Here is a 27166-nt window from a genome sequence, read left to right as displayed (position 1 = left end):
TAATATCTTTTCATATGAATTTATTTGCAAGACTGTTTGTAGGGTCTTCTTACACCTGCTTCACCTATTCTATACAACTTACTGACACAAGCAGATCCTTTGAATACATACATCCTCTAACTCAAATTATTTAATTAAGTGGAACCTGTAACAAAATGTTGCAGCATAGAGTGGATTCCACCTACTCCATTCCATATCCCTGCTGTTTCTTATCTCTCCCAGCAATCATTGAGTAATCAATCCATGGGCTTTTTTTCCCTTTTGTATTCCTGCAAAACTTGGGGCTCCTCCAAGCCTGCTGCTACCTCTGCCTTGTGCATGGGTCATACTGTGTTTGGCTACATAAGTCACGGCTCCCCTCATTCCACATGGAACTTAGGTTTAGTTACACTTGGCCTCATCCCATGTAATGGTCAGAATAGCCGTAGGCACTAATGGACTCAAACCAAGGAAGTCTTGCAGCAAGATTCAGAGACTACTCTTTGTTGCTCTTTAGCACCATCACAAAGATTTACACCAGAGGTGGGGAATGTGTGGCCTTCTAGATGACTACAACTCCCATCAGCCCTAGCTCGCCAGCTGGCATAGTCGTGAGAGATTATCGGAATAATCTGGAGAGCCACACATTCCCCATCCCTGGTTTAAACCTTAATGGAGTTGACTCCCTGTTATTCTAGCTCCAGAATACTGCCGTCAGGTCTAGTGGGGCGGTGGTGGTGGAATAACGCTGCATATTAGGATGGCATATGTAGAACCTGTAACAAAATGTTGCAGCGCTGCCTGGTCCTGTTCGGTACTTCAGCCATGTCTTCGTCCAGGACGCTCCATTCCATTCCCCCTCCCACCAACTGTCAGTCAGCATTATGTGGCCACGGCGCATGCCCTGTTTTCACTGGGCTGGGCTAGGGGGTCTTCCTTAAGTGTGTTTTCTAAATATGTTTTTGACTTCTGCGAACCCAAAGGTTTCTCCAAGCCTGTGGCTACCACCACCTTGTGCATGGATGGTGCTGTTTTGGCTACATAATCCATTGCACTCACCTCTGCACATCAGAAACAGAAGAAATTACAGTTAAGCAGCAACTCTTGCTCCAGACAGTTCCCATCAACATATAATTTACTGAGGTATCTTATGCAGCCAGGGCCCTTGAGGTCGCTGAAGTGTCAACCACAGTTCTTTAGGCACTTGGATTGGTCCAGCAGTCAATTGGAGATTTTTCATCCTTGTGCTTTCGCTGCCTCGTCATCTTCTGTTTTGTTGACTGAACAGCCATGAGACGTCTCCACACAGATCCTCTTGTAATTCGTGTGAAAGGCAACCACGTACAAACAGGCTACCATACTGCAGATTCCAGCCAACACCAGTGCTGGCGCTGTGATAAGAATAAAGGGGGTGTATTTCATCAGCATTTTATTTCTAAATTCGTGGTATGGATGTGAACTAAAATCAACTAAATTAAATTAAAACAGCACTGTCAATTTCAATGCACTTACTTGGGAGTAAGCCCTACTGAATGCGGTGAGGTTGACAACTGGTTAGACGTGTCTAGGACTGCCCTATTGGGTAACTAAATTATACACAAATTATCGAAATGCACTTCACTTTTTAATCAAGTTAAATTGTAAATCTTAATCTGATGGAATGTATAATTAAAACCAGTCATTACACAACTCGAGCAAAATGCATTACTAAGTAGCAAAACAGTACATGAACTAAGTCAAAGCCCTGATTATCATCCTGCTTTTTCAATCAGATTGCCCAATAGTACAAGGCAAAAACCCAGCTTCCTATATTACCATATGAATATAAACACTATTCTCCTCTTACTACAATATAGGGACACCAAAATAGAGGAAGCCTTCAAATCCTACACAAAGGTCTTCAGAGCAATCTTCATAAATTTATAATGCTCACTCCATTTAAACAGATAACCTATAATGAAACTATATTCTTGTTAGACATACCTAAGAGTTCTAATGCTAAGCTGGGGGACAACGTGGAGAAAGACATTCTGCAGACACCTGAAGACTCTGTGTACCCCCCCATGCCCTCCCCCCACAGGTGTGAAGGCCTTGTGGCAGGACCAGAGCTGTAGCCTTGGCCGTACCCAGGCATTTCTTGCTTCCAAACTCCCCGAGAGGAAGGGCCACAGGGAGTCCTCCATCAAAGGCTGAAACGGGCCTCCAACTGAACCCTTGGACTGCAGCTGACCAGGGTTTGTGTGTCTGCTGTGGCTCAGCATAAACACGTTCAAGGCAGCCCGTGGGATGCAGGACACCACCACTGATCTGGTGCATCACCTCGGGACAGATGGGCCCGCCAGTCTGCAGTACGAGAAAATGCAGCCTCCGGGAGGCTCCCAAGCTGCCTGTGCTCTTGCCTCTGGGGGCTGGCGAAGCCCCCTTGGGAAGGACTTCACACAGCGCCTAGTTAAGTTATGGAACTCACTAACACAAGATGTAGTGACGGCCACCAATCTGGATGGCTTTAAAAGGGGGTTGGATAAATTCCTGGAGGCGAAGGCTATCCGTGGCTACTAGCCCTGATGGTTGGGTGCGATCTCCAGTAGTCGAGGCAGTAAGCCTGTGTGCACCAGTGGCTGGGGAACATGGGTGGGAGGGTGCTGTTGCACCATGTCCAACTTGTTCATCTCTGGCCGATGGCTGGTTGGCCACTGTGTGAACAGAGTGCTGGAACCTTCTCAAACTGGGGAGAGGCAACGAGTGGGGTACCGCAGGGCTCAGTCCTGGGCCCAGTGCTCTTCAACATTTTTATTAATGATTTATCAAATTTGCAGATGACACAAAATTGGGTGGGATAGCTAGACAGAAACAAACTTCAAAGTGATCTTGATAGGCTGGAGTGCTGGGCTGAAAACAACAGAATGAAATTTAATAGGGATAAATGCCAAGTTCTACATTTAGGGAATAGAAACCAAATGCACAGTTACAAGATGGGGGACACTTGGCTCAGCAATACTACAAACGAGAAAGATTTTGGAATTGTTGTAGATCGCAAGCTGAATATGAGCCAACAGTGCAATATGGCTGCAAGAAAGGCAAATGCTGTTTTGGGGTGCATTAATAGAAGTATAGCTTCCAAATCACGTGAGGTACTGGTTCCTCTCTATTCGGCCCTGGTTAGGCCTCATCTAGAGCATTGCGTCCAGTTCTGGGCTCCACAATTCAAGAAGGACGCAGACAAGCTGGAGCGTGTTCAGAAGAGGGCAACCAGGATGATCAGGGGTCTAGAAACAAAGCCCTATGAAGAGTGACTGAAAGAACTGGGCATGTTTAGCCTGGAGAAGAGAAGATTGAGGGGAGACATGATAGCACTCTTCAAATACTTCAAAGGTTGTCACACAGAGGAGGGCCAGGATCTCTTCTCGATCCTCCCAGAGTGCAGGACACGGAATAACGGGCTCAAGTTAAAGGAAGCCAGATTCCGGCTGGACATCAGGAAAAACTTCCTGACTGTTAGAGCAGTGCGACGGTGGAATCAGTTCCCTAGGGAGGTTGTGGGCTCTCCCACACTAGAGGCCTTCAAGAGGCAGCTGGACAACCATCTGTCAGGGATGCTTTAGGGTGGATTCCTGCATTGAGCAGGGGGTTGGACTCGATGGCCTTGTAGGCCCCTTCCAACTCTGCTATTCTATGATTCTATGACTAGATGGACCCTTGGTCTGATCCAGGGTGGGACTTCTTATGTTTTTATTCCATGCTAGCTGAACTTCAGTACATGCCAAGCCGGGGAAAGACTCCCCCATTTTCTTAACCATTCCCTCTTCTTGGGGGTGGGGGGTGGGGATTTGGGCATGAAAACAGGAAGGGTGAAGCTTAAATCCCCCCTCCTGAATTGGCTGTTTGTGCATTTATCCAGAGATAAATGAATCATGCATACATGCATAGCTGTGCTAGGAAGGGGCGACGAGGAGCAGCCAAAGAGGAGGGTGCTGTCGTTTTAAGTGTTAACGAAAGAAAAGCAAAACCCTCAGCCACCTTGTCCTAAAAAAGTAAGGCAGGCTAAAGATATAGGATAAATTTGTCAATGCTGGTGCTTCACAAGGGAAGAAAAGTGGAGGGGTGGGCGAATCTCATCGTAGCAGGTATATAAACAGGTTGAACTGCAAAGTCCCCTGGGCTATGCGCTGGTAGCAGGCAGGAGGACTACAGAGGAAAGAAGTCATGGCAAGGCGGTGAATGCCTGACTGTTGGGAATAATGTGGGTTAGCGAGCGAATCACTAACTTGCCATGGCTTATTTTCAGCGTGGCTTATTGTGGCATGCGAGCCGACCCTTCGTGACGGACACGGCCCAGGAGGACTTGAGTTTAAACCCCTGCTTGACATAGGCCTGGTTCAGACAACACGCTAAACCATGCTGCTTAACCCCAAAATGGTTAAGGGAATGCATTAAGGTTAGTGCATTCCCTTAACCAGCATGGTTTAGCGTGTTGTCTGAACCGGGCCCTATGAATCTCATACGGAGGCCTTAGCTTAATCACACACATACACAATGTAACCTGCCTCATTGGGTCATTGCCACCATGTCAGGTATAAGTCTTCAACAAGGCTGGAGGCCTTGTCGAATGTAGGTAGATTGATTAGGAATAGTTTTAGAATGTCAATGTCTTGGGAAGCTTATCTCTGCAAGTTTCTCATGGGAGTAGCTCTCTCACTCCCCATCGTGGCCTTGCAGCTGTAAAAGGTTTCTCTGGGAACCCGGGTATGCTGGAAAGGTGGGGGCCACTGTTTGAAAGTGTCACTCTGATTGTAGCATCATCTTAGTGGGTGGAGCAGTCCCGCCCCGTTGGCCCATGGGCATGTTTTACAGGGCACAGCTGTTGTCTGTCAAGCGGCTTTGAACAAGCCTTTATATGATGGAGCCAAAGCTGAAGAGCTTTTGCTAGGTTTCATCTCTCGACGCAAGGCCTGAAATCCCTCCTACTTGGACCGATCTCCGCGTGGGGCTTTGAAAGCACTCTGCACATGGACTCTCAATTGGGACTCTGGATTTCTTAGGACTGTGCCATGTAAAGTACTGTGAGGCTTTTCATAGACTTGAACCTGCATTTGCTGTGGACTGTGTGGTTGCCTGGTCAGCTCAGCTCTCGGCAGGCTGGGACTGACTGTAGGTTTTCTTCCCAGCCATGCTCAGGTGGCAGAGAGCTCCCCTGGAGCTGAAGTTACGTGCAGAGGAGTTCTTGTGCTTTAGATATTACCCTTCCCTGTGATCATGCCTACTGGGTCAGCTCAGCGTTCGGCAGGCTGGGTTTGATCGGTGCGTGGTCTTCCTCTGCCAGACTCAGGTGGCAGGGAGTTGCCAGCGCTAAAGCAGAAAGCCTGGGGCTCCTGTGGCTGGGATTTTACCCTACCTGTGATCTTGTTTAGGCTTTTACCATGTTCCCTGAATTACCTACATTTGCTGCATCTGGAGAAGCTCCCTTGAGATGGTTTCTTAAGCCTTTCAAGGATTCCCTGTGCGATTGCCTGAAGCCTGGAGCCTAAAGCGTTCTGACCATCATTCAGCTTGAAGTGTGTTTTGGAGTGTGTAACCATTAAGCCTGTTACCATGAGACTTCCTCACTAAAAAGAAGCCTCACTGATGTGAGTGTCTCGTGTCAGCTTGCCAGCACGTGTGAATGCACGTGAGAGGGAACGGGCACACACACAGCACACTAGAATAATCCATGTGTGCTGCCATGAGGGCTTGCTGCCTGAAGTGGTACAGTCCAGAAAGAACTGCTGGCCCAGTTTGCATGTAACAAGAAGCCACCACGGGTGGTTTCCATGGGGCTTCTTACGGTAGCAGTGGCTGCCATTTTCAATATTTGGGCTGCGGGGTGGGTGCGCCATAGCTGAAGCTGGTGAGGGTGGATCTTTGGGGTGGCTGACAAGCCAACGAGAACCCATGGGCTGTTTTAGGGTTGTGGGTGACTTGTCAATCATCCCAGCAACCCACCCTCACGGCACATAACAACCTACGGCGTGCCCCCCCCCCCGCCTCCCATGGCTTGCGTATTCAAAACCGTGACTGCCGTTGCCGCGAAAAGCCCCACAAGGAAATTCACCCTCGGCGGCTTCTCGTTATGCGTGAATCAGGTCATTTCGTTTCATTCTGCGACGTGCGGCTTGGCTCTTGGCTTTTCGCTTAAATCAAGCCCTGGGAAGAAATGCGGTTCTGAGAACGACTGCGGAGAAGGCTAAACAGTCTATTTCTATCTAAAACGGGAAGGGCAAGGAAGGAGGGCCGCCACCGCTGCGAAATCCCCCCAAACCTTCCGTCTCCCCCAAGGGTGCCATTTCCAGTAAACCGCACCTTTGTGGGCAAATAGCAGCCGGGGCGATGCTCAACAGGAAACAGACGCAGTTGTGATCCTGGAGCATGGCTGCCCCGCTTAAACAAAAGTGTGCCTAACCTGACATGCAGTTTGGCATTAAGCCCTATTGGTACCTGCTGCATATCTTTCTAGCAAGGGCCCTTGCACCTTCTTCAGACCGCCCGATCAAGAGAGAATGAAACAGAGGAGCTGCCTGGAATTCAAAGGCCAAACTCTGCTGACCAAGTAGCATCCTATAACGAAGAAGGAAGCACTTACTGCTCCAATCCAGCGCTCCACCTTGGGCTGCAGTACAAGTTGAGAACGGGGCGTTTTTCTTCTCCACAGCCAGGCTTTGCAACAAAACCATGAGCAGAACTCCTAGGATCTGGCTGTTAAAAATAAAACGGATCATCATTCAGCTCCCTTCGTTACTTCCATGTTTCTTGGCACCCCGGCTCTGCTGTTTTGCAGAAGTATTTTTGTCCTTAGCCATTAAGATTTTCTTCTGTGCCTACATGAGACATTCTCCCCCTTTGCTTTCAGCAGAGGCCCCACCTGTACCACCCCAGACAAGTGTGACCACGCAGTGAAGATTATCTTCTGCATTCCATGCCACCACCTACCTCCTGGTCAAGTGACAGCCCACTGCCAACCAGAGACCTGGGTCTGACCCCAAAACGCTCGTTTACACCTCCCTTGACCCAAAGCTTTCCCGCTTCACGTCCTGTGCTTGGCATGTGGCTTCCCTTGCCCATATATGGGCAATTACATCACAGGCGGAGGGAGCACTGAAAATTTGCTAACATGCCTCATGCAAAAGAGGAGGTGCTGAATACATAGAGGAATTCTCCCTACCCTGGAAGCAGCAGGAAACCCTCGTCCTTAACTTCTAGGCTTGGCAGTTGAAGAGGAAGGCTGGCAATTTTCCAGCCTATGAAACTATAGATCCCCTTTGGAAGGGAGGGGGGAAAGAGAGAGTCTTTGGGCATGGCTAGACGAAGGGGGTGGAGGGGGATGATCTCGTGATTTTATGATCGCGAGATCATCCCCCTCATCTACACGCAGCGCACGACATCCCAGGAGGAAGAGGACGTCGCGCCTGCCATTTTGGATATTTTTTAAAAACTCAAGCTGAGTGCTCAAGCGCTCCTTCACAAAAGTATTTTTATTTAAAAAAAAAAAACTCTCCCGCTCCCTCCACCCCCTATGGGCACAGAGCTCCTGAAGAGCTCTGTGCCCGGGTCCTGGGTCCTCGTGAGGAGCCGGGACAAAACTGCGATTGGCAGGCCACACGTCCCACGGTCTTGATCATCCCAAGACTATGGGAAAATTCGGAACTAAAGGGTAGGGCGATGTCCCAGGGAAAGGGAAAGATCGTCTCTCCCTGCTCCCGGGATGCCCTGTGCGTCATGTGGATGCAAGAGACGATCCCAGGACAATCCCTGAGATATCACCCTGTCTAGACATGCCCTTTCTGGAACTTCTGAAAAATAGGGTTCTTCCTGCACCATCATGGTGAGCAGTATCTGCCTGTGTTTAGGGATGCTACCACCACTACTGCTAGTGACCTCAGCATGAAAAGATCTGGCCACCCCCCAAAAGATAACTAAAATAAGCAAGGGGTTGGGAATGGGGCACCTCTACATTGGCCAATGCTAATTCAGCCTCCCATGAACACTGAGCCTTCCTTGCAGCTTTGTAAGCTGCTACTTCATCAGTCTGTTTTCTCGAGACTTCCACGACTTGAATAAGTGCCTGCCTTGCAGTATTGCCTCTGCCTTTTAATTTTAAAACGAGGAAAATCAGGAGTGAGAAAGAATGAGATCCGTGTCAAGTAAGGCAGAGAAGACAGAGCCCTTCTATCCTGGAAAAGGTTTAACTGCATAGACCGCACGAGGTCCAGGGCGCCTTTATCCCCTTCTCTGCCTAAAGTCCCTTCCATAGCATGCCCTTACGGCATGGCATGCCAGGAAGCAATTGGCTTAGCTTGAATCGGGAAGCAATTCGCACAGAATAACAGCCCATTTCGCTTCAGCCACGGCCTCTTTGGATTTTGGCAAGCCTGCCTCCAACTTGCTGGAAAGAATACACAGGCCACAGGGGTGGGGAACCGCTTTCAGCCCGAGGCTCACCTTCCATTTCAAAGAAGCCCTCTGGGGCCGCATTCCAGTGGTGGGAGGGGCCAAAGCCAAAAAGGGGCGGGGCAGACATACAACCCACCCACCCCACAAGCATATTGTAGCTTCGAGCTCTTACTAAGCCTTAGGAGAGGCATTTCAGCATATTAGAAGGAAGGGGGAAATGGCATAAAAGCCAGGGAACCACAAAACAATTGGGAGTGCGGCCACCTGGGGAACCCCAGAGAACTGGATTTGGCCTGCAGGCCTGAGCTCCCCACACTCCTTCCCACGACGCACAGTATAGAAGAGAAGGTCAAACGTCCCCTTTCTTGAATGAACGGTTCCGTGGCTTACCTGATCACAAAAATCAGCCCCGACGTAGTTCCTTCTCCCACCGGATAAGAGCACTCAACAGCAAGCTCCATCGCAATCGGATAGGAAGCAAACCCAAAGAACCCGAAGAGGGAGCTGATGGCTGCCAAGGCATAGGTCTGGTTTCTGAACTGAGATATCTGCAGGAAGAGAGGCTCTTCAGAACACTGACAAAGCAGCCATGCCCACTTCATGCTGCTTCAGCTCCATGTATGGGGAGCCCCGGTTGCATCCGCCCCCTTCCAGTTTATGTGTTTAATCAAATGTGTTTACTTGGAATCGTTATTCTTTGCAGAGTACAAAGACCAACGTTTTTGAAGAAGATACTTTGAAACAAGGAACAACATGAACCTTGTTGACTAAATTTGGTCTTAATATACTTGCTGTGATTAGATTAAAGTGTTTGTTGTCTATGGGTCGGATTTTCTGCAATGATTGTTTAAAATTTGGTTTGAAATGACTGTTAAGTACAATTGGATGCTATTGATATGTAATGAGATGCTACACTGATGTGGTAGTTAATTGTTGTAGACTTGTATTAGCATTGGATTGTAAATAGTTATTTTAGTAAAAACAAATGTGTATAATTTTTTGAATGACAATTTAATTCATTGGGTTTATTTTGTTTCTACGGTGGTCGCCTTTTGGGTTCCCTTTGCTCACATTTTCACCACCACTGCCTCCCTTACTATAGTCTTATCTATGTAGCCTGGTACTGTATCTGGAGGATCAAACGAGCTGTCTCTCCATCCAATTAGTAAGTGCACCTGGGTGAAGGGGATGCTTATGTGTGCCAACGAAATGCCAAGTAATGCCTTGTTTCTCAACAACAATGTAGACTTATGCTGTGGATTCTTATGATGAGAAGAGCGGCTTAGTTATTAACAACATGCAATGAATCGCCTAAGCTTAACTTGGCAGCAATGCCAGGTTCAGTTATACTACAATTGTTCTCGTGCCCAGGGGTGCGGGGTCCAGACTGCTCAAAGGGTCTTCTGTGCTTTCGCAGTCTGGTCCACTTTATTCGGATATGCATTGAATGTGCTGAAATATACCAATAAATCAGTCTCCTTGTAATCAAATGTGTGAGTCTGGCTACGTTTGTCTCCTTGGTAAGCCTGATAACAACCTGAAGCTCACAGCCGGAGCTGGAAGGACTGGAACTATGGGCTGTGATCTCCAGCTCAAGATAAGGAGCAGACTTGCACAAAAGGTGAAAATGTTTCAATCCAATAGAAGACTTAAAAGAAACTTACTTCTGTGTAGACATGCATCGGATAATAGTGCCCCATCAGAGGCATTCTTTAGCCTTAAACTACTCACCACTGCAAAGGCGATGCTAGCCAATGCAGCTAGACAAATACAGATCTTGGTAGCTTCTGTAAATTTCTTTGTCCTGTCAACATACAGTCCGAGGAAGAAAGCACCAATTAATCCAAACACGATGAACAAGGCACCGCACACACCTGCAAAAAACTGAAGGCGGAGATGGGTTTAGGTGTTGTTGTTGCGCAACTGAAGACTAAGGGATGGCACATTCTTCACAACAGGATTTATGATTGAAAAGCATGCCAGAGTTGTTGCTTTCTAAAAATAAATTGGTTGTTCAATAACATTCTCCTCTAGAAGCTGGTGATCCCCAGTACCCCAGCCAATGGCAGGCCTCTGATGGAGAAACCTTATCATGGACTCCCGTGAGAACAGGCACACCCAGACTCTCTCTCCACATCCCCTGCTTCTCCCGGTGACTTGAGCTAGCATCTGCCTTGAATTTCCACAATCCCCTCCCAGGTGCCTTCTGGATCTCACCTGTTCACCCATAAGCCCTGTCCCCTCACCCTATGTCAACGTCCTGGAAGAATTGTGGAGCGACTTACATTTGAATATCCGTTCACACAGAGGATCTGTTCCAACAGAGCACTGAAACAAGTGAATGCCGCTATCCCTCCCCCGAAGCAGAAAGCCAGGAGGATGTAAGCCTTATTTCGCATGAGCTAAAAATGGAAAAGAAGGGAAGGTTGTCAGAAAACAGCACTGGTTTCCTCAGCAAGACAGTACATATTTGTCATTTTGTTTGAATCAGGAACTGTGGTTCGTTTAAGCTATGATGTATACAAACAAGCCAGGATCAGAAGTCACCAGATGTCACGTTGCTGCACCTATTTCACAGCAGCAACGTGGTTGTGAAAATGGGAGAATGTCCTGGAAGCCATCTCAAGCTCAGTGGCGGCAGAGGCAAAATAAAAATGTGGTAACAGTTTATTTATTTATTTATTTATTTAAGGATTTTTATGCCGCCATTCAGCCAAAAAAGGCTCTCACGGCGGCTTACAAAAGTATTTCTTGACATAAGTTTAGTTTTAACTTAAATCTGTATGTTAAACTTGTATTTCTGCACTGCTGCTGATTTTATCCTGGCTGTGTTTTTATATTGTATTTTATATCATGTTGTTATACTGTTTGTTCTATATTTTGAATGGTTTTAATTTGTGTGAACCGCCCAGAGTGCTTCGGCTATTGGGCGGTATAAAAATGCAATAAAATAAATAAATAAATAAAGCAACACTTGACAGTTTATTACAGCTTTCTCCAAGCGGGTGCCCTCCAGATATTTGAGGGTTCAACTCCCATCAGCTACGTGGCAATAGTCAGGAATGCTGGGAATTGTAGTCCAAAAACAATTCTGCCATCTCCTGATCAAGGATCTCAGGAGCCACCTGATTGCCTGGTGGGGCAATACTGAACGAGATGGCTTAAAATGGCTTCTTGTATGGATACAGACCCAGGATAGGTAACCTCTTTGTACACCCCCCCCCCCCAAGTTCACTATTGTGCTTCACTCGCAATGTACCATCTTCAAGCCTCCATAGAACGACAGTGAATCGGAATGAGTGGCACTGGCTGATGGTGGTGTGGGCGGGACCTTGTGACGAACACCAATGACTGCTAACACAAAGGCAAATATAGCCGGGCCTGAGTACACTCCAAGCTGTAAAACACAAACCAAACATTGAAAAAGCAAATCAAACGTTTCAGCTCTTCTGCCACGGATCTGGAAATGGAACTGAATCCTAAATGGATGATCTTTCATTTACCATTAAAGGAATATCTTTTCCGTCCTGAACAAGTGCAGGTGACAGCAGATTAGCTACGAGGAGGCCCAAAGGATTGGCTACATGGAAATAAAAACAGAAGAGTTGATTTAGAGGTGATCTTTTTTCCCCTCAAAAGCACCGGAAATAAAATGCCAAACATTTCATCTACATACCAACTATTCAAAAACGACCAAGGCACCTTAAAGACTAACAAATTGATTATGGCATGCTCCCATTGTTCCTAAACATTGGCCGTGCTGGATGGGTCTGATGGGGGGGTTGTACCCCACTTCATCAGATGCACGGAATGTCATCCTCCATACACACATGCACACACTCACATCCATGCATGAGAAATGCACACTTTTCCCATTGGATGAAACGAAAGAACAGCACAATCGAACACAAGAAACAAGGCAAGGCGAGCTTCAAGGTGGCGTTTAGAGAATTTTAGTGAACATTAATTCGCTCATTCGCCTACTCCTAGATCTTAACTCATAATCTTGATTTAAGCCACAAGTGAGAAGACTGAACTTCTTGAGGATTTAGTAGTTTCATGCTGGATTTTGCCTTTGAAGATCCTTTTCCTCTGGGAAAAAAAAAATCTTCTGTGTAAGATCTACATTTCCCTCTGGGAACAGGGCCTCATTATGACCTGTACAAGATTGTAGCCGGGGGGGGGGGGGGGGCGGAAGCGCCCACCTCTTTTATAGTCTACTATTGGGCCTGTACTTATTGGCACGATAAGCCACGGAGCTGCTAACCCTTTTGTAGCAAATGGTCAGTGAGCATGTTTAGACCATGGTTATGTAGCCACCATGGTTAGGAATGGTTCACATGATACACTAAGTCATGGTTCACCCGACATGCTAAGCTATAATGTTTAGCTCAAATTGCTTAACCATTCTGGTTTGTCATGTCGTGTGAACAAGGACATTAAGGGTAGCCTCCTCCTACGATGACTGAATATGGACTACTGACACTGTTGGTGGTATCACAACGTATTAAAAAGGGAGAAAACACCTAGGGTAATTGGAGACATGATGGTTCTCCAGCAATTTCAACAATTACATTACTTGAATATATATCTGAAAGATTCCATTAAAAACTGAGACTTAGAATGAGTATTGAATGTATTAATTGTGGAATGAATTGAATTAGCAGCTAGGCTGACAACTCCTAAACTTTTGAGAAACGAAGTAGTCATTGTTTAGTAACATTTGTGCCAAGACAAAAATAGCTACTAACGACTTTCACACAAAGTAGGAATTCTTCATCGAATATTAGAACTAATTTATTGTCTTCAAACAAATCTCATGGCCTAAGTGCCAAAGTTGCCAAGCCTTGTAGCTCAGGTACCTCCCTGGTTCACAGCCAAAACTTCAAAGCTGGGACATTCATTTAATACATCACGCTAGGACAACTGGGACACAACCGATGAGCAGACATGAAAAGCACGCATGAAATGGTATCGTGATCCTGACAACAGTAGCGATTGATGGTTTTATCAATAATAGTTAGGGACCAACCAGAGAGAAGTTGTTTTGCAGTGGCAACTACACCAACACAACTACCGTTTTTCTTCGATTGTAAGACGCCATCGATTGTAAGACGCACACTAATTTCAGTACCACCAACAGAAAAAAAGCTTGGATTCTAAGAATAATCATTGCACCCGCGATTCTAAGACACACCCCATTTTTAGAGATGTTTATATGGGGAAAAAAGTGTGTCTTAGAATCGAAGAAATACAGTAAAATGTAAATGACACCTGTGCTTGTTCATAGCATGCTGATGTAGACTAAAAAAGCCCTACACAGCTTGGGACCACAATACCTGACAGGGGGTTCATGGTCTGTCGCTCATAGCCACCCCTCTCTGCCAGCTCCTGAGCCGTTACGCCTGGCACAACAGTGCCCAGTTACTTACACATTGAGCCAATCATATTGGCTGTGGCTCTCTGGTGATCGGGGAACCACAAAGCCGCTAGTTTGGTGGGCGCAAAAAAGATGAGCGGCTGGGCTGCCGCGCAGAGGCACTGCCCTACGAGCAGGTATACAACGTTCAGAGAGCCTAGGCTGAAGATGTCGATGACGCTGAAAAGGCGGATGACGCTTCCCATCATGTTCAGCCAGGCACAGAGGATCACCTGCAGGGGAAGAAACCAGCGTTAACCCAGACAACCCACAAGAATGAAATGGATGGCAATTGTGGTACAGAAACTATTTCGTGCCCCTGTACGCATTTGCAAGCCCTTCTTCCGGTGTCGCCTCATTCAGAGGGTGGCAACAAGAGAGAGATTAAGGGCTTATTTCGGTTCCTCCCCACAGTTGGCCAGAAGCGGACTGCTCTCCAGACAGAAATTCAACAGGTGCCCACTCTATCTTTTCCGCACCAGGCTAACCTTTTCCGGTTCTCCCGGGCTTTTTAAGTCTTCTAAAATATTTGAGTACGTTCGTTTCATTATTTTAGGCCCCACAATGTGTGTTTACCTCTTATGCAAGACAAATAAATACATCAAAATCAAATCAATCAATTGTATTTGATGCCGTGCTGGCACTTTTATTGGTTTCATGTTGTTGATTTTATTGCGATTTTATTTGTGTTGTTATAAGTTGTTGCTTTAAACTGTAAAATGCCTAGAGAAATGTATTTTATGAGGTGCTTAATAAAAATAATAAATCAGTTTGTAATCCCATATTGAATAGAAGATAGCCTTTTCTTCATTTTCAAGAAAAGTTCTTTTTTACATGGCAATCAAACCAATTAGTTAGCAGATAATATGAGCAGCAGGACATTAACCTAGTGTAGAACAGAGTCTACAGCATGCCTTGCCCTGGGGATTCATAGAATCATAGAATAGCAGAGTTGGAAGGGGCCGACAAGGCCATCGAGTCCAACCCCCTGCTCAATGCAGGAATCCGCCCTAAAGCATCCCTGACAGATGGTTGTCCAGCTGCCTCTTGAATGCCTCTAGTGTGGGAGAGCCCACAACCTCCCTAGGTAACTGGTTCCATTGTCGTACTGCTCTAACAGTACGGGATCATCCTTGTGCATCCACATGACACACAGTGGATCCCGGGGGCAGGGAGTGATGCATCCTCCATTTCCCCGGGATAACCGGGATGGCTTTTATCCCGTTTTTTCCCCGTGCTGCTGGGATTGCCCCAAGAACGCGGGATGTGTGGGTGGACATCCCAGTTTCGTCCTGGATCCCTGCGAGTAAACTGGGCATGGGGCACGGAGCTCTTCAGGAGCTCTGTACCTGTCCTGAAGAAGCCAGTCTGTAGCCAGCCACTTTCGCTTATCTCTTTGGGCAGAGTGCCCAGACTGGGAAGCCCGCCAAGAATCAGACAACACAGCACTAAACGATAAACAATAATGTGTATTCACACAAGTTAAATACAAAATAGAACAGTCTTTAGTGCTCACGTAAAGTTCCAAGCCAATTCCAAATAACAGTCCAGGGTTCAAAAGGCACGAGAGAGCAAGTCACCAGAGTCCATAAGCCAGTCCAAGTTTCAAAGGGCAGGAGAGAGTCACGGGGTCCAAGAAGTCCAGAGTCCAAAACGATCCAACAGGAACACGGCACGGTCAAGGGTACACGGTCCAGAGCTTCTCCCAGGCAAACCAGATAAGCTCTGACCATTTGCTGGCCTGCGCACTGCTACCTAAATACACCAGCTCAGCCTCACAGCTGTTCCTTGTTCAGCTGGCGTTTATTAGCAATCCGCTTAGATCGGCGTAAAGCCTCCTTCTCTGCCCTTTGCTGTTTGAACGAGGGCACGTGTAACAAGTCTGTTTGCTCCTCTTCTAAGTTTGCACTGGATGAGGCCTCTGCTGGTTGTTGATCGGCCAAGCTAGTACTGGGTCCCGCCTGTGGCTGCTCATCCCCAGAGTCCTCATCCTCAGAAAACTCACCGTTCCTCACACTACCCATCGGGGGTGGGAGGGGGGAACGGGATCATTTTTTAAAAATACACACACTAACCTTATCGATGGAGTGCTCGTGCGCTCATCTTCCATAATAATAAAAACTGGCGGGCGCGACAACCTCCTTCCTCCCGGGACATTGCGTGCTGCATGTGGACAAAGGGGGAGGATCTCACGATCGTATCGCGAGATCCTCCCCTCTCCGCTGGGAGGTGTAGACATGCCCAGAGTCTATGAGGCAGGTCTGTAAATCCAGTGGGCCTTTTGATTTGAATGCCGTCCACCATAAACCTATTAGCTGGCTTCAGGCAAGCAAATCACTAGGGATGTCCACCCTATTCCCAGTGTGTGTTCCATGAATTCATGACGGTAAGAAGTTTCATGCCAGTTCTCCACAGGCCCCAAGCACCGATGTAAATAGTGCTCGGCCCTGAGCAACTGTCTTGACCAGGCCTCCCTCGCTTGATTGGGGATCTGGTCAGTCAGGATTCCTAATCTGGTGATGGAACCCAATGGATTAGTTCCAGATTTAATCATACCCTACTGTCTCTCAGCCTGAGCCCCAAATTTGAAATGGGGGGGAAGGTTTTAATATTGAGCTGATTTAGAGGGCAGTAGTCAGGTCAACGGAGAACGCATGAGAACGGTTTTGAATTCACGTAGAGCCCCATGTAAGTGCCACGGACTAGTATAGCATGTCTGAACAAGAAAGGGAGTGAGTCAAGTAAACAGGCTGAAGAGCTTGCCACATGAAGCCACGCAGCTTTGGGGGATTAGCCAAACTGGTGGCTGCATTCCCAGTCTGTATCATTTCCAAGGCTGCCACAAAGTGGTCTGTGGCCAAGCAAGCAGGCTGTTCCCAACTGCGCCATCACAACCAACAGGTTGGCAGCCTTTGTCAACAGCAAGAATATATGATCCTTCAAAGCTTGGGCGCCCCCTGATAAGACCAAGTAGGTGGGCACAGCCTTCTCAGTGGTGGCTCTACAGCTCCGGAATCCCTGAATTAATAATGCTTTGCTCCTTCAACGTAGCCTTTTGAGCAGGCCAGTGTAAGTGGGCTGCCTTTCCTTAATGTATTTTAGGATACGTGATTCCCCCACCTTTATACATTGAAACCCTATGGCTTCATTTAGATCTACCATGCCTCTTAGTAATTCAGGCTGACTAGATGAACAAGTTTTTTTTATCTACGCGTGTTTTCTGCTGCGCACACCTCCTCACAAAGGTGTGGTCATAAAAAGCAGCCTATGAATACATTTAACAAATAAATAGTAACTATGTAAATTTGAGTGTTGCATTCAACGACGAGAGCCACAGCCTGGAATTCCACCACATCAATGGGGAAATGTGTGGCAAGGAAGCGGTACCAAGGCATGATCTCGCAAGACTGTGTGCTGGCCACTGAGAGACCAATTCTGCAAAATTCTGCTGAGTTGCAGAACCAGCAGTATCAAGAGAAAGTGACTCTAAAACCTCATGCAAGGAACAGTGACAGCAGCAGCACAGCTCACAGCTACTTTAGGTGGGGAGTGTTGGGGAGAGCATTAAAGCAGCCTTGAATTTATATGATGTTGGTTTTGCAATCTTGCACCCGTTGCATGTTAAAAATAACCCTGTCGGAGACAAGGTTTCCATCCTCAGGGCAAAGAAACGTGAAGTCCTTAACAAACAACTATGTAATACTAAACAAAAAGTGAAGGATGGAGATATATATATATATATATATATTAGAACAATATTTAATATCCAAGAATACAATTAAGATTAACAGTAATATTGCATTAAAACTGCAATAGCATATTGCACAGAAACAAATGTCTAACAGAAACAACGTAGAATAAAAAGGCCAAACGTGTTTCAACACGAAGTCTTCATCAGTGGCCAATGTGGGCTGGTGTGTGCTCCCTGGAGACTTAATTGGGCTAACTTTACAGTTCCCACAGTTATGTGATAGAGGGTGTCACTCCCATTTGAAAATAATGCATGGCCTCAGCCTTTTCAAACCACCTAGGTCGTGGTCTTTAGATAAATGGCGTCTAAAGAAGCCTTTAGAGAGGCATTTCAACCTTTTAGAATGTGTGAAAGGTGAGTAGAGCATCCTACCTGAGAATCAGCCAGAAAAACACCCAATGATCAACAGTCAAAGGAAGACAGGTGGGGTGGGCGGAAAGGGGCGTGGCCATCTGGGGACCCTAGAAGATCAGATTGGGATCCCAGGTGGGCTAGATCTGGCCCACCTTGGTTGGCCTGTCATTCATGCCAGGCGTCTTCGGATTCACTGCTGTCACCCCACCTCCAATGCCCCCCATTGGTCGTACATTGCAGGAGATTAGCAAGCTTTCCCTCAGGGTAGCTTCCTGGTCAATACTGATCCTGTGGAGAAATCCCTGAGAAGCTTTTGGAAAACCTACGAGTAAACCAATTCATGTCAATCTCTGTTTCAACTTACAGCACATTTAAGTCCAACGGTGTCCAGAATCCATATTCCTAGGAATCCAACTGGAATCGATATCACAAGGTACACAATGGTCAGCCAGTTGACCATATCCATTGAGGTATGGAATTGTTTGGCTGTTATATCAGCCACCGGAGCAAATGTCAACCATAGCTGCAGATGGAGGAGAAAAGAGGCATGTTTGAAACCTAATAGAGGAGAAAGTTAATGTTGGAAATTTGGGGCATAAATGTAAGGTATTAAATTATGACATTATCCTATACCCACTTACCTGGGAGTAAGCCCTGTTGATCTCAATGGGTCTAACATCTGAGTAGGCCTATATAGGATTGTGCTGTCATTTTTGAAAATAGCCACTCACCTGGTCTCCTGGGACGTGCAAAAATCACCTTCAACTAGGCAATGTAGCTTTACCGAAGTTCCGCTATTTTGTTTAGGTCACATATGACTGAAATAGGCATGCATGGATAGCAGGGCTAGTAAAAAAATATTTGTGACTTTTGTAATGCAGACCTGCTTGGTTGCTCAGGTGCAGCAAGAATGTCTTTGGAAGATTTTACTAAACTCTGTGGGATGCTCTAATCACCTTCCGTTCTAGAAACATTTTCTTAACGCTGTTCCACAGAATGGGAGTCTATGGAACAGTGTTAAGAAAACATTTCTAGAATGGAAGGTGATTAGGGGATCCTACCTGGGAACAAAATATAAATCCAGGTAAAACATGTATAACATTTAGGATGCAATCCCATGCATGTTTAGACGGGTAAAGGGTCATATGACCCCCAGCTTGCTCCACCCCACCAGGCTGCATACTTAGCTAGTAAGAGATCTTCATGCAACAGTATTTGGGTTCTGGGGAATTAATGCAAACACAAATTACAGTTTGCTTTGGGGGCAGGAGACTGATGCATGACAGATCTCTAAGCAAGAACAGGTAAAATTAAGCATTTATACACAGACGCACACATGCGCACACACCCTGTTTTCAGATTGTTCTAGCAATCACAGTATCTTGTCACACAAACACGCATGCATATATGACATAAGGCTACCACCCACTGACTCATCAAAGGAGTAGCAGAACAGTTATTTCCCAATGAGCTAGAGCAATTACATTTGGTATATGTGTAATCCACTATGGGCTGGATCCAGATTTAGGTTTGTGAAACTGGGCTAATGGAAGCAGTCTTCCCCACCCAACACAGCCTCTGCATGGCAGACCCTCCAATCCCCCCTCAATGTTAGCAGGACCCTCCTGAATGGAGCAAGCAGGGAGATGGGGGGGATCCCTAAAAACTCAGGTGGAGGCACCTTAAAAAAAATATCTGAAAACAGGACATCAGTGCATCTCTACCAAACCAACTGAGAAATCAAAGCATACTCCAAAGCCTTCCTCAACCTAGTCGACAGCTTCTATCACCCACTGTCTGGCCTTTAGTCGGGCTGGCTGGGGATGATGGAGTCTGCAGGCCAATACATCTGGAAGGGCACCAGGCTCAGGAAGGCTGGATTACATTATTTCCATATCACCGGTGAAGGGGAGACTGGTAGATTATTAGACAGGTCTGAAAATGGGACATCTTTACATCCGGAAGCCCAAACTGGGGACACAACAGTTACCTCCTCAGTGAGGCCCACGTTCCTCCTTCGTCCATCATACAAAAGGGCATATCTAGGAAGGAATGTGCAGCTGCGGGAGTTCCATTGACCCTGGTGTGTGTGTGTGGGGGGGGGGGGTGTCCAACAGCAGCCAGGATGGAATGTGGACCCACGCTTGCGGAATGGAAGTCACATTTACTAGCAAAAATATCAGAATTGCCCTGCTGGGTTGAGTCAACGTCCTGCATTCTGCTTCCCAAGCCAGCTATCGCTTCAAGTTCAAAAGCAAAGGCAGGGAGATGAGGGCCAGTTTGTCCTCAATAAGGAGCTGCCTTATATTGTAGGAACAATGGCCCTGAGGGTGGCATGGGAAGCTGGTTCAAGGGCTGCCCCCCACATACTAGCAATTCTAATACAGACTGCTCTTTCCTCGCTGCTAGTGGCACAGGGAGGGATCTCTATGAGGATCTCTAGGGGAGAGTGCAGGGGGTGATTCGGCACTAGTGGCAGAATCAGGGCGCTCTGTGGGAGGGCGCAGCAAAGACTGAGGGGGGGGGTTCTGGTTGTGCACCCACCCTCGATCTAAATGACTCAAAGCCCCCTCATTCCCCAGTGTATACACACACACAAAATGACAAGAGAAAATCACTGTGCCAGCCTTAGAGTTGGTGTCCTGATTTTTCCTCCATTTGAGGTCAATGGGAGAGGGTTTTTTTTTGGGGGGGGGGACAGAACTCTCTCTGTGTGTATATAGGAAAAATCTGCTCACTTTCCCACTCTAGCCAGCACTAGCAGGGCCTAGGAAGTGGTGGCTCCTCTTATATAATTCTCTCCCTCCTGCCCCGCAACATTAAGATTTCTCCACCCATCATCTTTTAAGTCACTAACAATTAAAATGTGTTTAGTGAGCCATATGCCTTTTCGTGGTTTTTTCTTTCGATACTGCATCCCATAGAAAAAGTGACTCTGCCCAACTATCACAGCTGCCAAATTAAAGAACGCATTTGAAAAATAAAAAGAAGCGTCTGCTGTAAGAAATTAATTTCTTTCAAAGTTATATATGAATGCTTGTTGGCTTATTTCACCTCGGGAAACTGTTACAGAATAGATTCTTCTGCATTTCTCAGTAAGCCAAGGGAGGCAGGAATTTGCCATGTGTGGGATCATTCCATCTGAATCTCCTGAGGAGATTTCGCTATTGTCGCTCAAAAGATAAAGGGTATTTCCAAAAGCAGCTCACCCCATGGAAAATGATGCCCTTTAGTAATTTAATAAAAATAATTTAAATCAGGGTATCACCTTTTTTCTTCCGACAGGGGTAAGGGATAACACTAAATAATGCTGGAAATTTACTCAGTGAGTGCTTCACAGCTTCATAGGAACTTTTATGCACAAGTCAGTGGGTTGAGCCCTTTGTAAAAAACAATGAGTTGCACAACTAGCATCTAGATATAGCCTTTCCCACAATTTTTCCGAGCCCAATTCAAGGTGCTGGTTTTGACCTATAGGCTTGGGACCACAATACCTGATGGAACGCCTCTCCCGACATGAACCTACCCGTACACTGCACTCAACATCTAAGGTCCTCCTCTGAGTGCCTACTCCGAGGGAAGCTCGGAGGATGGTAACAAGGGAGAGGGCCTTTTCAGTGGTGGCCCCCCAATTATGGAATGATCTCCCCGACGAGGTTCGCCTGGCGCCAACATTGTTATCTTTTTAGCGCCAGGTTAAGACCTTTCTCTTTTCCCAAGCAATTAACAACAAGGGTTGAGTTTGTTCGTTTTTAACTGTCCCCAGAATAGCTGTTTTCACAAAGATACTGTTGTTTTTAGGCTTCTTACGTTTTTAAATTTTGTATATTTGTTTATAATGTTTACTGTTTTTAACTTTTGTACACCGCCCAGAGAGCTTCAGCTATGGGGCGGTATATAAATGCAATAAATAAATAAATGATGCTGATGTGCTCAATCTGGCATTTAAAATGGGAATCTTCTGGCAGAAAAGGGATAATGAAGCGATTTCCTGCCAGCAATAACTGGATGCCTCAAGAGAGCATTGGTGGCGCTGAAAGGTGCCTGTTACGACCGACATGGATTAAAGCGCACCGAAATGTTTGCAAACACATCAGAGACTTGATGACAGACATTTGTGTAAGCCAGTCATGAACCATCACAAATCGCACACCAGAGACAGACGTTTCTGACTGCCGCAGTATTTTCTTTTTAACACGGTTAATTCACACATCCATCTGAAAGTCCTCAAGTGATGTACATGCATGTGCAAACTGGCCACCAGTCAACATTCATCCCAATGTTACTTGGCCATTTCCCCCTCAAGGAAACACTACTTGTTTACAACCTAACAGGGAGTCTCTCGAAAGCAGACTGGCTGCATTTAAATCAAATGAGGAAGCAGGTCTTTAGCTTACTGAAACTTAATTGCTTTTCTGTGTCACAATGAAAACAAAGGAGAGGTCAAGTTTGGCAAACTAGTTAATTGCCCAATCAAGCAGTTAATTCTTATGTAAAGTAGTCCAGAGTGAAAACCACTTCTTTACTCTCTACCAGAGTCTATATAACTGTAGCTAATGAGCAGAAGTTATCTAATTATATGGATGAACTTAACAACTGGATTAAGAAGGCAGTAGAGGCTGAGCACCTCTCTTTGCCGAAGATAAACAAGTCTACTGTTGCTGTCTGGATTGGTAAAGAGAAAGTCAAGAGGTCCAAATCTCTCCAGAATGCTTGGAGGTTGCTCAAAACCACAATCAGCTCAAATGTACACCGCAGGTCAGGGAAGGCCAAGCACTGGGGTGGGATGTGGGGGAGGCAGAAACTGGAAGTCTTGCCCAAATGTGAACAAACTTGCCCAAAAGAAATGCAAGCAGATAATAAGGGGTACAACAAGCATTTTCAGGAGCATATCGCTAAATAAGGCCAAAAATAAAGAGTTCTTTAAATACATCACAATCAGGGAAATAGCTATGGAGCTACAGGTGGACTAAAGAGAACCACTGTGGTGTAATGGCTAAAGTGTTGTGCTGGGAGTCGGGAGAGCCGGGTTCTAGTCCCCACTCGGCCATGGAAACCCACTGGGTGACTTTGGGCCAGTCACAGACTCTCAGCCCAACCTACCTCACAGGGTTGTTGTTGCGAGGATAAAATGAAGAGGAGGATCATGTACAAAAAGGCGGGATATAAAAGTAATAAATAATAAAGGAGGTTTCAGAGATGCTGAATCCTTGCATCTCTCTTCACTGCAGGAGATCAAATTATTTAGGGTGGCTGAAAAAGGGTGGGGGCTTGTGAAGAGGTGCTGGGGAACATGGGCAGGAGGATGTTGTTGTGCTCCTGTCCTGCCTGGGGGCTTCCCATAGGCATTGGGGTTAGTCACTGTGGGAACAGAACACTGTTGAATTGTGGAACTCACTACCACAAGATGTAGTGATGGCCACCAATTTGGATGGCTTTAAAAGGGGGTTGGATAAATTCCTGGAAGAGAAGACTATCTATGGCTACTAGGCCCGATGGTTGTGTGCTATCTCCAGTATTTGGGGCAGTAAGCCTGTGGGCACCAGTTGCTGGGGAACATGGGTGGGAGGGTGCTGTTGCACCATGTCCTGCTTGTTCATCCCTGGCAGATGGCTGGTTGGCCACTGTGTGAACAGAGTGCTGGACTAGATGGACCCTTGGCCTGATCCAGCATCAGGGCTCTTCTTATGTTCTTATGACATTGCATTCCATGTTAATCCTACTTAGAACAGACCCATTGAAATGAATGGGACTTTAGACTAACATTGGATACAACCCTATGTACCCACCGATCCACACGCCCGTTGTGCACACCTTGACACAGAGTAAATCCCATTCCTTCTGTGAGACTTGCTGCTGAATACCTAACACAGATTTACCCCTTGGATCAAACCATAACGAATGTGGAAGAAAAGCAGGCGATAACATATAGTGCCTACCCTATGTCTTCGATTCTAAGATGCACTTTTTTCCCATATAAACATCTCTAAAAATGGGGTGCGTCTTAGAATCACGGGTGTGTTTTAGGTTTTTGTTTTCCTGTTGGTGGTACTGAAATTAGTGTGCATCTTACAATCAATGGTGTCTTACAATCGAAGAAATACGGTATATGAAAAGGAGGACGGGGCTCCTGTATCGTTAACAGTTGTATAGAAAAGGGAATTTCAGCAGGTATCATCTGTACGCAGGCAGCACCTGGTGAAATCCCCTCTTCATCACAACAGTTAAAGCTGAAGGAGCTATACTAGAGTGACCAGATACAAAAGAGGGCAGGGCTCCTGCAGCTTTAGCTTTTGAGATGAAGAGGGAATTTCACAAGGTGATGAATGTATACAAGTGACACCTGCTGAAATTCCCTTTTCTGTAAAACGGTTAAAGCGACAGGAGCCCTGTCCTCCTTTTCATAGGGACACCCTAGATAACACGATGAAAGCGGTATAGGGAATGTGGACTGTGCCCCCACAGTTATCGGGGCCCTACAATGCCGCTATAAAGCAGTACTGTAGATCTAGCCCCAGCTGCATGTGACCAGGGCAGGATATACACTACTGCTTTAAAGCGCTTTATAACAGTTATAAAGCGCTTTAACGCGCTATAAAACTGTTATAAAGGGCTTTAAAGCAGGGCCCTTTCTGCACCTAAGGATTATCCCAGGAAAATGGAGGGATCGTCCCTGCCTGCTCCAGGGATCCTGTGTGTGTCATTTGCACGCACAGGGACGATCCAGCAAAAGGGGGGGGGGGGAAGGTGTAGAAACGCCCCAGGTTTTTAAGTCACTTGAATAATTCCCAGTGCATTTCCGCTGAGTAGCCGGGCTGAAACGGAGTGTAACACGCGGTTTCGGGGCTCCCCCCACCCGCCTCGCAATCCGGCCCTGTCTCCTCGCGGGGCGACCCTGGACCCCCGGGGCCCATTCCGTGGGCGGCTTCGGGTGGGAAAGCAGCCCGAGGCGAGCCCAGGCACAAGCCACCCAAGCAGCCCCGCGCCGGAGGGCAGAGAGGCGCTTCCGCGTGACCACGTACCATGGCATTGGAACAATTGAGCAAGCACAGCACGGCCAGCAGGAACCAGCGGCGCTTGTAGACCTTGAACGAGCTCGGCGTTACCCAGTCCGTCGCTGGGACGACCTCGTGGTCGTTGCTGCTGCTGCTGCTGCTGGCGGCTTCCACGTCCATCGTCTCTCTGGCCTTCTGGATCCTTCGGCGCCCCTTTGGAACTTTATTCCCCTCCCTGCTCGCCCCGACTGAAAGGCTTGCTTTTAAATGGGAAGCCTCCTCTCTGTGCGTGGCTCAACCGCCTTCAGGGCCACCGTGCCGGATGCCGTCCTCCCTGGGTCACTGGGGACTGGGGTGGTGGCAATTGCCACATCTTTCAGGCAAATCCCGAAAAGCCAGTTCCCGCGCGGCGCCTACCCGTTCCTGCTCCGGCTTCCCTGGCCGCTGCTACCGGAGAGACTGGCTGGGTTTTCGCACCGACAAACCAGCGCTGCAGTTTATTGTCCCGAGGAGCTCCCAGGGCTTCCCCCTCCGCGGGCTCTCTCTGCTGGGTCCTAGCGCCTCTTGGGTTGAGCTCCCTGCGCCAGATCTCCAGCCCGGCTGCTGGATCTGCCTGTTTTTTGGACAATCCGCAAGCGAAGCAACCGCGCAGGGCTCCAAACGCGTTGCTATTCCCGTTTAGAAAAGGGGGCAGGAGCCCCAGTCAGCAGAATGCGCAGGAGGGGACCCGAAATGTAGCAAGGCTGGCTTACCACGTTTGAAGTATGTGGACTAATCATGCACATTTCCTTATTTCATTTATATCCCACCTTTTTTCCTCCAAGGAACCCAAGGCGGCGTGCATAAGCCTCCTCCTCTCCATGTTATCCTCACAACAACAACAACCCTATGAGGTGGGTTGGGCTGAGAGTCTGTGACAGGCCCAAAGTCACCCAGTGGGTTCCCATGGCTAAGTGGGGACTAGAACCCGGATCTCCCGACTCCCAGTCCAACACCTTAGCCACTACACCACTATACAGCCCCACTATAAGATCATTAAGTCCAGAGCTGCCTCCACCCCTGTAATTACCTAAGTGAACTAGTGTTCACCGCTACAGTGAACCGCTTCAGCTATTGGGCGCTATAGAAATAAATAAATACTTGCCCCCTCACTTATAGGTGAACTTGGATTTCCAAAAGGCTTTTGACAAAGTCCCTCAAAAAAGACTCCTGAGCAAACTTAGCAGTCGTGGAATAAGAGGAGAGGTCCTCTTATGGATCACTAACTGGTTAAAGAACAGAAAGCAGAGAGTAGGAATAAATGGTCAGTTCTCCAGATGGAGGGAAGTAAATAGTGGGGTCCCACAGGCAGGGCCGGTGCTACCATAGAGGCCACTCAGGCGGCCGCCTAGAGCGCCAAGGTAAGGGGGGCGCCGAACGCTGCACCCGGAAGCCACTCTCCCACAGCGGCTCTGAGAGGGCGGCTTCTGGGCACGCCGTTCTGGGCGCTGGGTGGGCGCCGAAGCGAAGCCAGAACGCTGGGGTAGGGGGGCGGGCGGTTTTGGAATGGCACGCTCGGAAGTTGCTCTCCTAGAGCGGCTTCTGGCCAGGCGCGCTGTTCTGAAGCTGCCGGCCTGCTACCCCCCCCCCCCCCAGTGTCCTGGCTTCGCTTCGGCTGGGTGGGCGAGATGGCGTCCCGTGCCCAGGTACGCTGGGGTGGGTGTGGGTGGGTGAAAGCAGCTCACCTGCCTAGGGCGCAAAATAGTCTGGCACTGGCCCTGCCCACAGGGATCTGTGTTGGGACTAATGCTTTTCAACTTGTTCACAAATGATCTGGAATTAGAAGTGAGCAATGAAGTGGCCATGTATGCTGATGACACCAAATTACGTAAGGTGGTTAAAATGAAAAGGGCTTGTGAGGAGCTCCAGAAGGATCTATCCAAAAGGATCTCTCCAAGTGTCACCATCTTGTCCTTTGACCCAGGAAACAAAATGTCTTGGCTGGCCCTGAAGGAGAGGGATCTCAAAGGAACACTTACTCACATGACCTATGACTCAGTGCTGGTATCCACACCCACTGCTGAGCAAACAACTGTGCTCTCTGCTGACAGCTATAAAAATGCAGCGCCAGCTGTTGGTATTTATTCCTCCTTCTCTCTTTTTCCTCTTCTCCTTGAGCATGTTTCTAACTGTGGTGGTCTGAGGCCGAATCTGCCCTTCGGAGAATTCCCACTTCATCCAACATATTATACCCTATTTCTTCGA

The 27166-nt window shown here is 47.3% G+C and overlaps 1 protein-coding gene across 1 annotated transcript; it reads right to left on the bottom strand.

The window, feature by feature from the left end:
• Positions 1-9: 9 nt before the first annotated feature.
• SLC49A3 (solute carrier family 49 member 3) lies at positions 10-25374 on the bottom strand. The gene is made up of 10 exons (XM_063129102.1): positions 24950-25374; positions 18292-18450; positions 13836-14055; positions 11907-11983; positions 11663-11800; positions 10689-10805; positions 10135-10287; positions 8794-8951; positions 6596-6708; positions 10-1370 (listed from the first exon to the last, which is right to left on the bottom strand). Exons 1-10 carry the CDS (start codon positions 25100-25102, stop codon positions 1216-1218), a joined length of 1443 nt encoding a protein of 480 aa, XP_062985172.1. The 5' UTR covers positions 25103-25374; the 3' UTR covers positions 10-1215.
• Between the last annotated feature and the right edge of the window lie 1792 nt (positions 25375-27166).

The sequence above is a fragment of the Elgaria multicarinata genome, chromosome 6 (assembly GCF_023053635.1).
Source record: "Elgaria multicarinata webbii isolate HBS135686 ecotype San Diego chromosome 6, rElgMul1.1.pri, whole genome shotgun sequence".
Classification (NCBI taxonomy): Eukaryota; Metazoa; Chordata; class Lepidosauria; order Squamata; family Anguidae; genus Elgaria; species Elgaria multicarinata.
This window is presented reverse-complemented; position numbering and strand designations above follow the sequence as displayed.

What these genes read in the sequence shown, in the direction of transcription:
- SLC49A3 (XM_063129102.1), bottom strand. Translation starts at nt 25,102, where the DNA reads ATGGACGTGGAAGCCGCCAGCAGCAGCAGCAGCAGCAACGACCACGAG. An exon ending in CAATATGATTGGCTCAATGT is followed by an intron (nt 11,984 to 13,835) that starts GTAAGTAACTGG and finishes ATTTCCATGTAG; the next exon opens with CCAATCCTTTGGGCCTCCTC. An exon ending in CTAGCATCGCCTTTGCAGTG is followed by an intron (nt 8,952 to 10,134) that starts GTGAGTAGTTTA and finishes CTCTTCCTGCAG; the next exon opens with ATATCTCAGTTCAGAAACCA.